This window comes from Orbicella franksi, chromosome 13 (genome assembly GCF_964199315.1).
Source record: "Orbicella franksi chromosome 13, jaOrbFran1.1, whole genome shotgun sequence".
NCBI classification, from domain to species: Eukaryota; Metazoa; Cnidaria; class Anthozoa; order Scleractinia; family Merulinidae; genus Orbicella; species Orbicella franksi.
Genome location: NC_138157.1, coordinates 1519989 through 1536504, shown reverse-complemented (window position 1 = coordinate 1536504; position 16516 = coordinate 1519989). Strand labels below are relative to the sequence as shown.

General features: G+C 37.9%; 3 protein-coding genes across 3 annotated transcripts; 1 reads left to right on the top strand and 2 right to left on the bottom strand.

Moving 5' to 3' along the window:
* Positions 1 to 1730: 1730 nt before the first annotated feature.
* LOC145464780 (cilia- and flagella-associated protein 90-like) lies at positions 1731 to 6372 on the bottom strand. Its single transcript, XM_081448571.1, has 4 exons — positions 6132 to 6372; positions 5685 to 5819; positions 4741 to 4851; positions 1731 to 1980 (listed from the first exon to the last, which is right to left on the bottom strand). Exons 1-4 carry the CDS (start codon positions 6234 to 6236, stop codon positions 1834 to 1836), a joined length of 498 nt encoding a protein of 165 aa, XP_081304697.1. The 5' UTR covers positions 6237 to 6372; the 3' UTR covers positions 1731 to 1833.
* Positions 6373 to 6392: 20 nt separating this feature from the next.
* LOC145464779 (M-phase phosphoprotein 6-like) lies at positions 6393 to 12906 on the top strand. Its single transcript, XM_081448570.1, has 5 exons — positions 6393 to 6650; positions 6720 to 6829; positions 7249 to 7342; positions 9481 to 9575; positions 10421 to 12906. The coding sequence occupies exons 1-5, from the start codon at positions 6585 to 6587 to the stop codon at positions 10566 to 10568; spliced, it is 513 nt and encodes a 170-aa protein (XP_081304696.1). The 5' UTR covers positions 6393 to 6584; the 3' UTR covers positions 10569 to 12906.
* Positions 12906 to 16513, bottom strand: LOC145464777 (transmembrane protein 64-like). Its single transcript, XM_081448568.1, has 2 exons — positions 15793 to 16513; positions 12906 to 14692 (listed from the first exon to the last, which is right to left on the bottom strand). Exons 1-2 carry the CDS (start codon positions 16342 to 16344, stop codon positions 14237 to 14239), a joined length of 1008 nt encoding a protein of 335 aa, XP_081304694.1. The 5' UTR covers positions 16345 to 16513; the 3' UTR covers positions 12906 to 14236.
* Between the last annotated feature and the right edge of the window lie 3 nt (positions 16514 to 16516).

Below are 16516 nucleotides of genomic sequence, written 5' to 3'. Positions count from 1 at the left end.
GGAAGACATTGGGTTTGATAAACGAAATCGGCTTTAGAGAAAAATAGGTGCGCCTCGTGAATCAGAAAGCTCCATGGCAACATCTTTCCCGATCCGAACACTCCTCTAAAGTGTTGATATTTTTGGTAATACTTGAGTGCTAAATGTTGCTTCTGCTTGTCACATCCTTCTTTACATCGAAGAGTCCTTCCTTTTTTAAGATCCCGATCATGACACGGTTTCCTTGCACTTTAAAAAGCAACTTTTCTTTTGCTTTAGTTTGTAAGCTTTTCAACTGATGCCAGGCCGCCCATACCATGCGTAAAATCAATTGCATGAGTTTTTACCATGTTTCATATGTCTATCCCAGCTTAATACACTTTTAAATCATGCAATAAAAATAAGCTTTTTGCTATGTTCAAATAAGTCCATACCACGGGTGAACTTTTAGACTGGCAAGTTTTACATTTTACCAGACTCCCCACTGTATCTGTACTTTCCAAAACTGGTTAAAATAAACTTCCTTTTGACTCTCAGCTTGAGGGGAGGAGGGATAGGTACTCTTAGTATTTTCTCTAAATTTGAGTTATAATACGTATTAATCCGGCCTTAACGCTCTTATAAAAAAGGTTTCGTCCAAAAACGAAAATACATGATCACTGTCTCCCCTTCAGTGTTGTAAGAAATGTTTAGGGAATCCGTATACTACGCCAAATCACATCGTCTGTCTTAAAATAAATCAGTTCAAAGGTTCACTTGCAACATCCGAAACCTTAAAAAAAGTTTATTAAGAGTTTGTTTTCATTATCGTAATAGCTGTCACTCACGTACGGTCGCCTTCAGAACTTTATTTTGTGTACTCACAAAGCCCTCTGCAATCCAGCTAACTTTAAAGAAGTTTTGATGAGCAGAAGTAACGACTTTAACACGGTTGTTATGCAACCGATCAAAACTCAAGTGTTTAAACATTCGATGTTACACTGTAGAGCGCTGTTGCCTAGTAATATTGTGCGTTGCAAACAAGAGCTACTTTTCAGTTTCCTGTTTTCCGTTCAGTCGTCCTTGAACTTCATCAATGCAGTGTGCTTCAACACAATTTAAGAATGGCATGTTGACAATGATGGAGATTAATAGCTCAGCTCTTCAATTAAAAGAACTCAACATATTGAGCTTGCACGATGTACTGAGATAAGAAGGACTTGTTATCGGGTAAAAACTATTGGTTCATATTGAAAGTACGAGTCCTCAAATAAAGAGGCGATTAAATATATCAAACCCGCTTTGGTGTTGTTTGTTATTCTTCCGTCGTCCTTCACAACCTGTTAATGACCAGTTAAGCTCTACTTTCTACTTTAGGGTTAACAAATCCATTCGACTTGAAATCGACGCAGAACATCGATGGACTAAACTATCCTTCGAAACAAGAAATGCTACTAATACACTAGCCTGTCTCGAGGCTCAATATTTTTCCGGGGTGTGGTAAGGGAAAATATGCCGGCGGTAAGAAAAATAAAAATCACCAGTTGCCTTGCAATGTTTTCCGAAAATGTTGTTCTTTTCTTCTCATAATATAGTAACAAGTACCCCCTTGGCCTTAAATCGTCAGTTATCAAAGCTTTTTACCCCACATGACCTGAGCCGCATAATGTTGTGTGCGTGTTGCAAACAATGTAGAACATTCAAGTAGCCCCTCCTTTCAGATAGGACCGATAATGTCCATAACGCTTTGGAGGGAAAAAACTTATTGAAGTAAGAGAGGGGTTTTCTTAATCTAACTGTCGAAATACAAGAAGCTCAATGAGATTTTTCCGAAAGCAATTTTAATGTACGTTCTTGTCGATAGAAATCAATGCTCTAAAACAGAGGTATGTTAGTTCCACTGTGACGGTAGAAATCTCGCTTTACTGTCGCTACACGGACGTGGCGCCGAGAAGGAGACTCTAAAGGAGGTCGATGGCCATACAGAGATGAGCTTAGAACTGGCACTGCCTTTGTTTGTTCCTGTGTGGAGAGATAATTAAAAAGATTTAGCCGATAACTATAGTTTCAAGACCCTTCCGAGCGTTCGCGAGCACTGGAAGCATTGTGAGGAGCTAGCATGAGACTATGTTATAAACCAGACAATACAGTCAAACCTGTTTTAGGCGAACACCCTCGGGACCCGCGCAAGTGTCCGCTTAATACAGGGTGTCCGTTGAAAACAGGTTCCCTGGGAATTCGTCTTAAAAGGGTCATATTAATATTATTCAGTATTAAAAGACCTTGAAAGAGTCAAATAGCATTCTCGTGAACGGTCGAGAACTCTGAAATACCGTATTTCTATAAACAATGACAAGTATTTGAGGTAAAGCGATTTAAGTATACAGTAACAGTATCTACATTGATCGAATCATGTGAAGGTTTACAAAATCAAACAAGAACAAAAGTTCTGTAAAAACAAAACCGAATAAAAAAATATTGCATTTCTGTGACAGCTCAGTTTGTTGGCAAACTTAAATGATCGATCTACTAAAACGTGGACAGAAAAATCATACATTCTTTTTGCAGTTTCCGTTTGATACAGGTTTCTGACAATAGAAATGACCATAAAAGTCAAGTTTAAGGTGTCCGCGTTCGCTTAATAGAGGGGCGTTGAATACAGGTATTTTTTACAGTAAATGTGGGAAAAGAAAAAAAGGACTTGCACTGCTGTCCGATTAATAGAGGGTGTCCGCTTAATATGGGGTCCACTTAACACAGGTTTCACTGTATCAGGAGCCATAATCGGGGACGTCCCCGATTATGGCTCCTGACTGTATTAATTAATTGTTTGATTATCATTAAGAAGTCAAATGATTTTCTCAAAGGTTACACTAAACATACTACCTGTTAGGGCGGATTTCAATTGTGTGTCATGATACCAAAACCAAAGTAATCACTCTGGCCAATCACAAAGGATATAGACAATACAGTGAGCCAATCAAAACTCCAAGTTATTACATGTAGCTGATGGAAAAGCGCGGGAAAACGTGACCGAGCGAGTTACGATTAGTTTTAGTTTTACTTCTGATTGGATGAAAAAACGGCGGGAGTTTTTTCAGCCAATCGTGTAGCGTTGCTGTAGCGTAGTTGATGCAAAACCAAATTCTTTTCGACCGTCAAATGAAAACCGCTCTATAACCAATCAGTCAGGAGTAAATTCTCAAAACCACTGGTACTCAGCATGCATAACATCATGTTTTATCGCACTTAGCACAAGTGACATATTTTACCTTCGAATTTTGATTGATTTGCTGAAATTAATTTGAAAATCTAATTAAAGTAAAGTAAATCCAGGTGTAGATGATCATCTGCGCATGACCGGCCCTTGAGAATCTTTCAAAATGTATTTCTAGATCAATAGCCCTTTTCACGGTTAATTTTTCTCATTTGTATTACAATGTAATCCAACGTGGATGCGAGGCAATTTCGGGCTAAAACTACAAAATAGCCCGAAATTGCCTCCGACATACATGCTAGATTTTATTGTAATGCAAATGAGCAAAGGTAACCGTGAAAAGGGCTATTGTAAAAAAAGTTCGAGCCAAGTCACGTGCGTAAGAAATCTGGTTTGATTGGCAGTTCATGGTAGGTGTCGCACCGCACGTCCCAGCCAAGTCACGAGGGTAAGAAATTTAATTTGATTGGTAGTTTATTGAAGGTATCGTAGTCAAGTAACAATAAAAAAAATGGCATGCAAATGATGCAATATTAAACTTGAATCCAACCATAATGATTGTGTATTTTGACCCTGTGTAGCCTAAATACCCGGCTCTCGTATTCGATCTGTGATCAGAATGAATGTGCTGGCGAGAGTTGATCTAGGGAGTTCTAGCAATGACGACGGCGACGCCAAGGACGACACCTTTTCAAAAAAGTATTTACATTTTACCTTCGAATGTCGCAACTATGTAGATCTGTTCAGTACGCCTATCGGTCTAAAAACCTGCTCTGGTGAAATATGTATTGACAGCGTTCAATTCCAAAGGAAGACATGAAAAATTAGCCATTCGGGCACACGTTCTCCAAAATACGTACGACTTTGTCATTTCACGTCGTTGTTTTGCAGAGGAAGGCAAAGAAATGTACAAAGATTCAAAACGCACGTGCACAGCCATTGTCCTGCTCATTAATGTTTTTGTTTGGTGACTCTCTCGTTGCCGTCGCCGTCGTGGTTTGCTAAAACTCCCTGAATGTTAGGCCCCGTCCACACGTATCCGGATATTTTTGAATCCGCAACTTTTTCATTCCGGATTCAAAAATTTCCCCGTCCACACGCAACAAAAATATCCTGATTCGCTGCCGAATTCGTCGAATGCGTGGGGACGGAAGCCGTATCCGGAAAGAAAACGGATACGTGTGGACGGGGCTTTAGATGAAAGGGAAAACGAGTGAATTGAAAACACTGCAAAGAATCATCAACAGTGAACCCTAAACTCCATTACGAACTTGGTTGAGTACAGTTCTTTTAAATGCAGTCTTAGATATATCAAATGCCGCCGCAAATCTGAACAGTCCAAAATGATTCTGAAGAATTAGACCGAGTAGCTTGCTACAGCCATAATCGCAGTAGCTCTTATTACATTCTTTTTCTCTGCGTTTCTCAGTCATTCATCCGTTCCCGATTCAGAATTGAGGACTGAGAATTTGTACTTTTCCTTTCTTAGCTTTTTTCCACAAACACTCATGTACAAAATAACACTTAGACACTTTTTCGTTCCCTTGTTCAACTGTTCCACCAACCTCAGCGTGAACATTAAGTCCTCGAGTATGCACTCTGTCGTCCCTGTGAAGTTTACTGCAATAACCAGTCTTTACATGGAATGTCCTGTCGTAATTTGATATCCTATCATGCTGTAAAGAAATACAAGTTGATGAAACGCCCAAGTGAAAGAATCAGACTTATGGATTATATTGAGAGGAGTGTCTGGCAGCAAATCCTTAGTAGCCTGTGCACGTCCGCCCTATCCCGAATGTTTTTGAGAGGAGTGGGCGGATGTCCAACCCCCGGGGGGGGGGGAACCCCTATATAAAAAAGACGGGGGTGTTCGTCGTACCTTTTACGGGTTAAAACGCGCTTTTGGTGCCTCTTAGGCTGCTGAGCCTCAAAAAGTCCACGGCGGGAGCTGTCGCGGTACCTTTTAGGGTACTGAGCCGAAAAAAATATGTCAGGAGATAATGTGTTTTTTTTTCGAATTGGTACCTCTAAGGGGTGAAACAAAATTTCAATCCACGTCCACAAATAAGGTTTCTCTCAGCGGTTCTTTTCAAAATTTCCGACGAGAACCCCAGTTGGGGATGTACACAGGCTACTCAGTAGCAACTCTCCGTGGATATGCCACACCTCTCACCCCTCTGCAGTGCAAATGACCTTACTGCATAGTTTCTGCTTCGACTGTAAAGGTCTTCTCCTTAATGCTTAAATTTCTGCAATTTCTACTACCAGAGCCAACTGCAACAAACCACAGTTATTTCACTGAAAACCTAGTGATGGCTTCAATGTAATTTCACGCTTTCTTCCCGCCGCAAAAAAAATAGAATGATTTCATCCCGGGTTTAGCCGGAGATTAGAAGATCGACTTTTGGTAAATTTCTTCCTACTTTTTAATTATTACTAGCAAACCATCCTGATAAGATATTGCAAGTTAAGAATGTAGTTGTACTCTAAACTTAATTTCTCAGGTCACCTGCTTGTTAGAGTTAAAGTAGTTTAACACAGCGTCTGAAGAAAGATGCCTTGAAAAATTGGTTTTCCAAGCTTTAGAAAGAGCCTCACTGCAACTCGAAGAAATTAAGTGCGAATTTCGAAGACGGATTTCTCTCTAGAATGAAAAGACAGCAACAAAATGAAAATGTCAGAGAGTACATAAATGTCAAGTGAAGGGTATAAAAATAAGTGTCTGGTGTTCCAAAATTACAACCAAGAGAAGACCGTGAAACTCCACCAGCGTTTATCAATAACTAGCGTCTGCATGGGCATATTTTTACAAAGTTTTCCGTAAAATAACCCAGCTTGTCATTTCATAAAAAATAGTTATAAGTAATACAATAACACAATCTCAGAAAATAAACGCCGGTAGTTTGCGAGAAGGAAGAAATCATTCTGGTAGAGCAAGAGAAGAAGCAATCTCTACCCTCATGCTCTCCCTCCATTGCTCCTTGGCTTGTTCAGGTGTGTATGTTTTCAGCCCATAGTTAGACATGATCGTTTTTCCCTTCTTTTGCTCTAATTCCTCCATAGCCGGTGTTGATGAAGTACACAGTGAAATATACAGACTACGTCTTATGCCGTTTGTGACGACATTTATTGTCGTTCTGTGCAATCGTGAGCGTGCGTTCAAACGTACAGTAGTGTTATACAGAAGCAATTGCTTTCTACCGATAGCTTGTTCTGTCACTAGTATTTCATTGCGGAGAACAGAGAAATCTGAAGTCAGGGTTTACCCATCGACTTCAAGCAAAGTTATGGCTTTAACTCCCTGAAGGAAACTCAGCCGGAGGTAAAACGGAAAAAGTGCGCGCGCCTTCAGCTGAGCTGAGCTGGAGTGAAGAAGTTCGAAGGACTGGGAACTAGAATAAAATTCAACATGGCGGCCGAAGTTGCTCCACAACCATCGAAGAAAACTTTGTCGAAAAATCTCATGGAAATGAAGGTAGGGTATTCTACTGTTACTATTAAATACTTGTGCTCAATACTACTCATCCCTTTTTTTAATATTTAGTTTATGAGGAGGAAAGCAGAATCAGACTATCGCCGCCAACTCGAAGAAGAGCGACAACGTGCTATTGAAGAATCGCACTGGGTACTGGACGAGAGAGAAAAAGATGATCGGTTAGCTTAATAAAATTAAATAGTTGCTTGTTATATCCTTATGTAGTAGCTTTTCTGAAACTACTTGGACTGCTAGGGGGCTTGGGAGAAGGGGGTTGGGGAGAGGTGAGGTCTTCCTCTCAGGGTTATACCGTGTAATGAGCCGCTAGGGGGTTTGGGGGCATGCTCCCCATCTCCTACTCTGTTCAATTTAATGTGTTTTGCCAGAGATGTTGATGCCAACTCTCCTAAATAACTTCATCTTAAATGTTCCTTATTTCCACCTTTAACACCTGATAACCTGAAAGGTTGCATCGTCCACTTGCGCTCTCCACACAGCATGCATCAAATGCAGATATACGTGTCGATATACTTCATTTCAGCTTTTGTGGTTTTCTTAACAAATTAGTTGCTAATCAAGATTTTTGAATTTTTTTTAGAAGTTGCATTGAATTTGAACCCAGTTATGTCAAATGTGAGGAACTTTATCCAAGTGGTAGGATGTCTTTCAAGAACTTTAACCCAACAGTTGAAGTAAGTCTAAATGTTTGAACCTGAATAGATTAATGTACATTTGTGTGTGCAATCCCATAGTAAACCATCACAATGAATTGCGTATCCTCCTGGGTTGACAGGGACACTGTGAGCAGTAAATACTAAACATGTTGAATAAATTAGGGCCCACAGCATTTTGCTCTGCTTAATGCAGGGCACTTATGCGATAGCATGGACACAATATTAAGGACGGACCACTCATTTATTTTCTCAATAGGAATGCAGAACAACATGATATAACTCAACAACTGTACGATAGCGTAATACAGCCATTCTCTGTATCACTTCATTATGTTTAAATGTTACATTCATATGGAAAGCAGACCATGACATACATGTAGTCTTCAATGTGATTCACTTGTCTTGTCCGTTTATTTTATGCCAAATTATAACTTGAAATATGCAGCTTTTGCAATAGGGTTGCATTTAGGAAGGGACACTGATTAGAGAAAACGTCACTCAAGGAGGAGTTTTTACTGCTGGTTTTCACTGTCATGCAATCAAAAATAAAAAATGAATCATTCAATAACTCAAGTTAAGAGTCTAGAATATGGTTGATGATTTATATATTATTAACCTTGCTAAGATTTAGGTCTGTGCAGTTTTTCATTGACACATCATTCTGAGAACTGTTTCACTCTAATTGCAAGATTTTTGTATAGAGACATATGACGGTTGCTAATATGGTAGCTGTAAAGTAACAGAAACATCTCTCATAGAGTATTGCTATTAAAAGTTATTTCTCTTGAGCTCATACATTGTCTAACCCAAGGACTGTCAAGTTTGCAATAACTCAAATGATAAATCATCTTTTGGCCTACATGACAGCCTTCTCGGGCTGTCATTTCAACTTCTCACAATGCAAAACTTGGATATTTAAACTTGCTTGCTTATTACAAACTGAAGAACCCCATTAAACTACAGCTTTATAAACTATCAATTTCTTAGAGGGTGTTACATTTGATTAAACTAAAACCCCAGAAGGAGGCTGAGGTAATTTTTTATTTGGAATGTAATGACTTCCTCTGAAACCTGGCAATTACAAAGAGGGTGCTCACTTCAGAGTCCAATTATAATGACGTTTCAACCAAGAACCTGGAACTTGGTAAAATTGAATCCAGACCTCATTTGTAAGCCTACATCAAAAAGGAAGTTCTTCAAAAAAAACTAAATTGAACAAAACCTTAGGGGCTATCCGTTCAACCAAAAATTCCTTAAATTTCGAATCAGGAACAAATGGTGCAGACATTTTCAGGTAAAGTTTCTAGAAAAGCCAGAAACTGTTGTATTTCCATTAATGGAACAGAAATTCCAGGTAAGAAATTTTGAACATTTGGGTATACTTTACAAGGTTTTCCGGAAATTTCTGATAAATTTATTCTGTTCCACTGGTCACTAACAATTCTGAAATTTAAAACAGAATTTTTCATTGAATGGAAAGTGACTGTCACCCCTTCTGCTGATTAGGAAAGTAAGGACTCACTGGAAACCACTGCCATGGCTCCTGTATTTACTTTAAAAGTGAAAGACTGAAGACAGCAAGCTCTCACTTGGTATTCCATAACTTCTCAAACTCATTAATTGATAATTCATTAAGTTAAAACAAAGAAAATCACAACCATGAAGGAGGTTTGGACACCTGCTCTTAATTAGCATAGATTTTGAGGATTTTACTTCTCCCTTTACTCCCTAGTTTTTGTTTTTGTTGAGAAGATTAAATATATCAACACTCGAGACAGTGTTTTGATATCCTGATGAAACACTGTCTCTTGTGTTTAGTATAAATTTGTATTACCTCAAATTATATATTCCATGCTGAAAAGTACCTCTGAAACAGAAAGAGAAGTCACGTGTTCCTTAATCATCGTATATGGAAAGTCCTCTACAACCAAGAGAAGACTAGTGCAAGTGGTGTACAAGAGGCGGCTGATTCAAGTGTTCTTGTTTTTTTTTTTAAATCATAAAAGAATTATTCATATTTATTTCAAATATAAGTTTTTTTTTGGAGAACTTACTTTTTTGAAGGAGAGAAAATAAAAAATATGGTATGCCTGTAGGCACCTTAAGTGCAGCTTGGGGGTCCTGAGCCAATGGTTTGCTACAAATTTTGTCAACAGAAGATGTTCAAAGAGATGTTAGCTGAGGAAAATTTGGCAAGATCAGAAGCTAGGGAAAGGGAAGAAACAGTTTCTGACGAAGAGATGGCAAAAAGGTAAATTATTGATTTGGGATATACTGTCTGACAAAAGTAGGGTTGTCAATGTTACTTTAGGGAACAAGTTAGCTGAACTAGCTGTAAACCACAGCTGTCTTTAAGGGCTGTAACCCGTAACACCTGCTACAGCCAAGTATGCTTGATTTTCCCTTGATGTTACTGGTCGAGTGTACTATAGATGTGCAGTTCACCTAAAAGGTAACAAGTTTGTTACGGGTGTGAAGATCAAGGCTACAGTTGACTCAAAACTTAATGACAGCCCTGTAAACCACCAGCTATTACTGTTATCACCACTCTTTTGTGGAAAATACTTGCACCAAAAAAAGGTTTAAGGGAAACAAAAACATGGAATGATCCCCTAGGGACTAATACATGCAGTTTAACTGTATGTCAGTCCAAGATATTGTGATATAACAATCCAGTAGAGAACACAAAATACAAGAAAAATGCAACATGACGTCTACATAGGACTTAGCATGCATTGCATGCCTGCCAGACAATAAATATTGATGACATTAGTGTGATGGTCCAGGTAGTGTGAAAAAAGGTTGTTGTTGTTGCTGTGGACTGTTGTGTGACAATCCCTGATTGACAACCTAAGCAGTGGTCATCTACAGAGTCAAATGTAAACATAGCAACAATACTGCATGTTTATCAGCTAAAGGATTTGGTCATATAACATCTCATGAGATTATTTCATTAACAATGCCTTTATCTGATTTTCACTTGTATCTGACAGTGAGTAGCTTATAGGTTTTTAATTGTTCCTCAACAACTTTGTTTTTCAGGGGCAGCCCTGGTATGCCTTGATTGAAAAAATTAACAGTGTCTTTGTTTTATAGATATGAAAGCTTTGTGGGAACAGTAGCCAAGAAATTTTCAACCAAAAGGAAAAGATCATCAGTTGGTGCTAGTTTCGAATCAGACAGTCCTTCTATAAATCAACCCTCCAAAAAAACAAAAAGAGAATTCATGAAACCAAAGGACTGATAAATATGGGAGGGATCTTGAAAATTAATAAGATTTTGTATTTTTGACATACAGTAATATTTAACTTTTTAAAGCATTTTTTAAGTGAACCATTATTCAGGCATGCTGAAACATCTGTTTAGACTTTGTTCTTTACTTCTGTTTTAATAATATTATAAAATTATGTTTTAAAAAGGAAAAGTTAACATCATTAATTTTTATCAACAGCATCATTGAATGTATGAGGAGAACCATATAGCTAGAGTCTCTTTCAGCATTGGAGGCCTGTGATATTAGCTAATTATTGATTCTTCCTTTTTTAATTTCTCAAATGAAAGCATAATTCATTTCATGAAGTGACACAATAATATAAATGCATTGTGAAAAAGTTAACAGTATAAATACAGTCAAGTTTGCTTCCACTCAAGCTGCAGGGAACCTGGTATGTGTGTATGTATACCTAATGGACCACTCCCCATTGGGGCTTTTCAGGACCAATGTAAACAAACAGTGATAAATAAATATTCAAATAAACATAACTAGGTTAAGAATCCCAACTGGTGGGAGGCAGACCAGTTGGCTATTTGCAAGCGTCGCCGAGAAGTTGAGCTCGGGGCTACCAAGAACAACATCAGCTAGCAGTCAGAACGGGATTTGAACCCGAGACCTACGGATTTCAAATCTGGCGCTCTAACCACTCAGCCACGCCGCCTCTGTGCAGTAGTGGCCGAGTGAAATGAACTTCATGAAATGAATTATGCTTTCATTTGAGAAATTTGCCTAAATGGAAGAATAATGCCGCGGTTTATTAAATTTGAGAAAACGTCCTGTAAGAAAGCACATGCTAAAAACCATAGGAATACAGCTGAGTTGACATAATGATGGCAGAAGCAAAGAGAATTTACCTTTTGATAATAATAATATATAAAAATGTGATATTTCTTTCTTTCTCTCAAAGCATTTTCTGAAAAAAAAGAAAACATTTTCCATGTTTCTTTGGAGTTATAGAAACACTCATGCAAGTTTGGGAAAAATTTGTGGAGACCACAACATTTCTTGTTCTCCCAAACCTCCAGTTGTGTTTCTATAACTTGACAGGAACAAAGACAATGTTTTTTTATTTTTTAAATGTTCCATTTTACAGAATTTATTTTTGTAGCTAGCCTGCAGATTTTATCTAGAGTTGACCAAAGCCCCACTCCAAGTGTAGTCAAGCAAAGAATGAGAGAAAAAAAGTATCTTTCGTTTGCTCTTAAACGTTCATGTTCCCTGTGTTACTCGTCTGAAGAGATCTCATTGAATATTATTAAATATCACAGTGAGTCACTAGTGTTCAAGAATCAATATTCCCCTTAGTCATTCTAAACAACAAACACAGGGAACAAACATTATTAATAATAATTAGATATATACTGGTACCGTAAATCCTAGAATTTGCGCCTCCCCTCAAATTAGCGCCCCCTTTGAATAAGCACCCTCCTATCAGCCAAAATTTAAAATAAACACCCCCCTCCACTCCCCCCCCCCCCCCCCCCCCATTTTATGGAAGAGTATTGAGACAACAGAGAAGGTATAGTTTTGGTAGTATTCAATCACAAGCGATTATCAACTCATCCAAGCACTGTGAATTGACCGTCATAGCAGATGCTGCTGATTCATTGGCTAAGGCCCAACCAACCTTGTGCAGCAGGCCAAGACCGGCTAAAGGTGTTATATTATGTAGTTCTTCAAGAGAGACAGGATCCCTCTGAGACTTATGACACATGCGTATATTACAAAACAAGAATCATATCTGAACACGATTTGGGAAAAATGAAATAAGTGCCCCCCTCGATTAAGCCCCATGGTTGGCCTCATGGTTAGTGCGCTCGTCTCCAGATCAAGCAATCCGGGTTCCATCCCTGGCCGGGGACATTGTGTTGTGTACTTGGGCAAGACACTTTACTCTCGCAGTGCCTCTCTCTACCCAGGTGTATAAATGGGTACCGGCGAACTTAATGCTGGGGGTAACCCTGCAATGGACTAGCATCCCATCCAGGGGGGAGTAGAAATACTCCCAGTCGCTTCATGCTACAGAAATGGGGATAAGCTCCAGCCTGATGGGCCACTTGGCTTGTGTACAGACTTTACCTACCTACCTCGATTAAGCCCCTCCCTTAAATAAGCACCCCCTATCTTCTCCTACATTGTAAATAAGCACCCTGGGCACTAATTCAAGGATTTATGGTATTTATTCACTTGTCATGGGATTGCATTGAGTGACTTATGGTGTATATTCTAGATAATCAACTTTATATATAACAGTCAGAAGTCAACACAACTCAAGACTGCTTGAAAAAAATTATTTTTTCCAACAATGATGTTGTTATAATTCTCATATTACACCTAGTCCTAAAATATGTCACGAAGATGACAATAAAAAAGACGAGGTGACAGAAATAGTCAAAATGTACTGCTTTTGTTTATTACTGAAATTTGAACACTATACAGTTATACTTTTGTGATAAAAATAAAAATTGAAATTTCACAATATGACACAAAGCTCTGGAAATTAAATTATCTAGCGAAAGAGGACAACTGCATAATGTAAGTGTAAGTTTGAATGAAGTTGATTTATTTTATTACTGTATCATTTTATTCACCATCACACAAAGTCCAAAAAATGTGTGAAAAGATATAAAAGATTTTTAGTATTAAATATGTGCTCATGACTATGAAGGATGTTATCCTTACTGTATAGCATCTTTTCTATAGAATTCTATCCTAATGAGAAAAAGAAAAACAGAACCTAATTTAATGGCACTAATCCTTTGGAAATTCTAACAAAAGCTATGGTAAACACCAGATCCCTATTAATACTAAGTACATGTATGGTGCAAGGAAAGCAATGTTGATAATGGAATCTAGCTAAGCTGTAAAATCCTTTGTTTGTTACATGAGAAGTAATGAAGAATAGGAAAAAAAATAGCCACATTGAAGCTTATATCCACTACAGTTAATGTTACCTTATTTTGTTTGAATTTTGTTTTCACTGTTTGCTTAACAAGCTGTGGCCTTGGTAATTCTGTGCACGCATAATAATTTAGTCCTTTTTTTCTTCAAAAAAATAACTTTTGAAATAGATTGGTTTTAATATACTTCTAAATAGCGAGATATGCTGCATTGAGTGTAATAATTTATTAATATCCAAGTGGATCATTTCTTTATGAAATGGACTGGACTGCATTAATAATAATATCAAAACTTGTTTCCTGATTAATTATATTCTTTCAGCAAATTCAAATGCTATTATAACACTACCGGTAAAATTAAGATTTGGACATAAGAGGATTTGTAAATAACATTGAATGCATTTAATAGATCTGATCAGAGCCCATATCAGATTTTTTTTAAATATGGAATAATGCATGAGGACCACACACTGTCAGGTTTGCGACAAAATGTTTGTGAATTGTTTGAAATTACAAACCTACATCAAACCAAATAGTTAAGAGTGGTTTGTGTTATTCAAACTTATAAATATTCAAATAAAATTGCCCACCCTTTCCCCTATACATGTATTAAAAAGCTATCACAGGAAATTGATTTATACATTTCCATTTAAATTTAAAACAAGTTTGTGTGAAACATCCAGTATTGCCAAACTTCAACATAACATAAGCAAGCTCGTTTTCAACAAGTTAGACTAGCTAAGGAGTTTGAGCACCTTTTGAAATTTCATTTACTGCAGTTAGCACAGCAGATGCAGATTTTGATCTCTTGTGGCCTTTCTTCATGTTGCTGTCAATAAACTCTTTTTCTTCCAACTGGGCTTCCACATCAATGTCCATTGCAAAATTCTTTTCTGAAGAAATTCTTTGAAGTTGCTCTGGTACAGCTGTTATCACATGACCATTTGCTAGAACATCTGGTTCCATCTCCTCACAAGTTCTATTTAATTCCTTTCTTGCTCTGCGAATTACGTGCGTCATCAGCAGAATACTGATAATGAATTGAACAAAGAGTAAAATGTAACTACCAGACTGGTCTTGCACAACATCCTCCAGAGAACGAAACGTAGATCCCATGTATGCATTCAACGCTTGTGTAGGTAAAAGCCCAAGTGTAGATGAAATTACATATTTAGGTGTACTGACATTAGTAACCTGGTGAGGGAAAAAAGAAAAACTAATTATACCTTTGATTTGATACAGCACTGTCTAGAAACATTTTTAATCAGGGACTAAGGAGTAATTTTGAATTCCTTTTCACAATATTAACATGTACTAAATGTTAGAGATAATACTGGACACAAAATAATCAGTGGTTTGTCCAACTTCCATATATCTTTTATTTGGTTGGGGTGATTCAACTGAATTGCACTCCACATTCTTACTGCACATAATTCCTTGTGTCAATTTCCCTGCACGTGAGCGCATGCACATACACACATAAACAGATTTTTCAAACTAAGCATAACAAAGAAATAAATTATTGTTTTCTTGCAAATGAACATGGTGACCCCCACTTTTTACTGCATAAATTCAAATAACATGGCCTAATTCTGCTTGAGACATTTTTATTGAAATGCTGCAAACAACACACCATCATCATCAAATTATGGGCATGTGCACATGCAGTGAATTCTTTAAATTGTTCTCACAATTTTCATTCCTTTTCAGTGAAAATAGTTTATCATGTTACACCAAAGACTATTCCAAAAATATCTCTAAAATTTAATCTAAAAAATGACTTTTTTTCAGAAATTATGGTCCCCTTTCAGATTGTTTGAATTCCAAAGGAAAACTTTGAGGCAAGAATTTGCTTTTGAGATCTTTTTTAAAAAATTCACTGATTGAAAACCTAAGCTGTAGTGGGTGTTTTAGGCGTGTTCCAATTCAGTTATATTTGTGTGGTGTAGTATGATAAATTTCTACTTCTATAAGGGGAGGGTGCTAAGCTGCGGGTATTACTGTAGCTTACTTAAGTGTCAAATTATGCACGCTTGAATAATTTGCTGAAAGAAGTATTTACCAGTATTTATAACCGTAAAAATCAACAGTACTTTAAAATGTAGTACATACGGGAACAAATGATTACACCAAAAGTAGCTACAAGAAAGTAAAAGATAAACAAAGCTCTAGTATTTTGCCAGCTGTTTGCAGAAACACCTGAACGAACACACGCGAGGACACATGTCGGAAAATGGCTTTCCATGTGACGAAAATACAGTACGCCTTATGGCTTTATTGCAGTATTAACTTACCGAAAATAGTCCATTTTGCAATCCAAACGGAACAGGGGTCAGCCTTGTTAATGCAATCACTTTAAAACCACGTTTTCCCTCCACGACCCGCATGATCGCTTTTAAACTGTCCGACTCCAGTCTTGAGCGAACGAAATCTCGTAAATATCTTCTACAAACGATGAATGCAGTTGACGCACCACACAGGACAGAAACAACAACAACCATAGATCCCAGAATAAATCCATACAAGTAGCCTGCTGCTACGTTTAATAAAATGTATCCCCATGTCATAGGAAAAGAGACTACCGTGAACATGATTACAAATAGCAGCATTCCTTGCCACTCGTCCAGATTCTGGAGCCATTCCAAGACATCTTTCACGTACCGGCGACATAAAATAACCACGATCAGTCCGATGATGAGGAAGATGATGGCTGTACCGGAGATCTGATAACATCTTGGTTGTGTACGTTTGCTAACCACTTGGTCGAACTTGGTAGTTTCGCCGAGGCATTTTTGAGCTTGCGATTGTATCTGTTCAGTACATTTTTGGCCATACTTAAAGACCATGGTTTTAAAGACCTCTTAGACGGGGTTAGGTCGATTTCTTACCTGGAATAAGACCAACACCTTGCCATCTTCGGCTCGAACTGAGACCCTGAACAAAAGAGCGTGACTCTGTGAAATCAATCCCATGCAATATTACATTTCGTAAACGCGAAACGCCCAAGCCCTCGGCCAA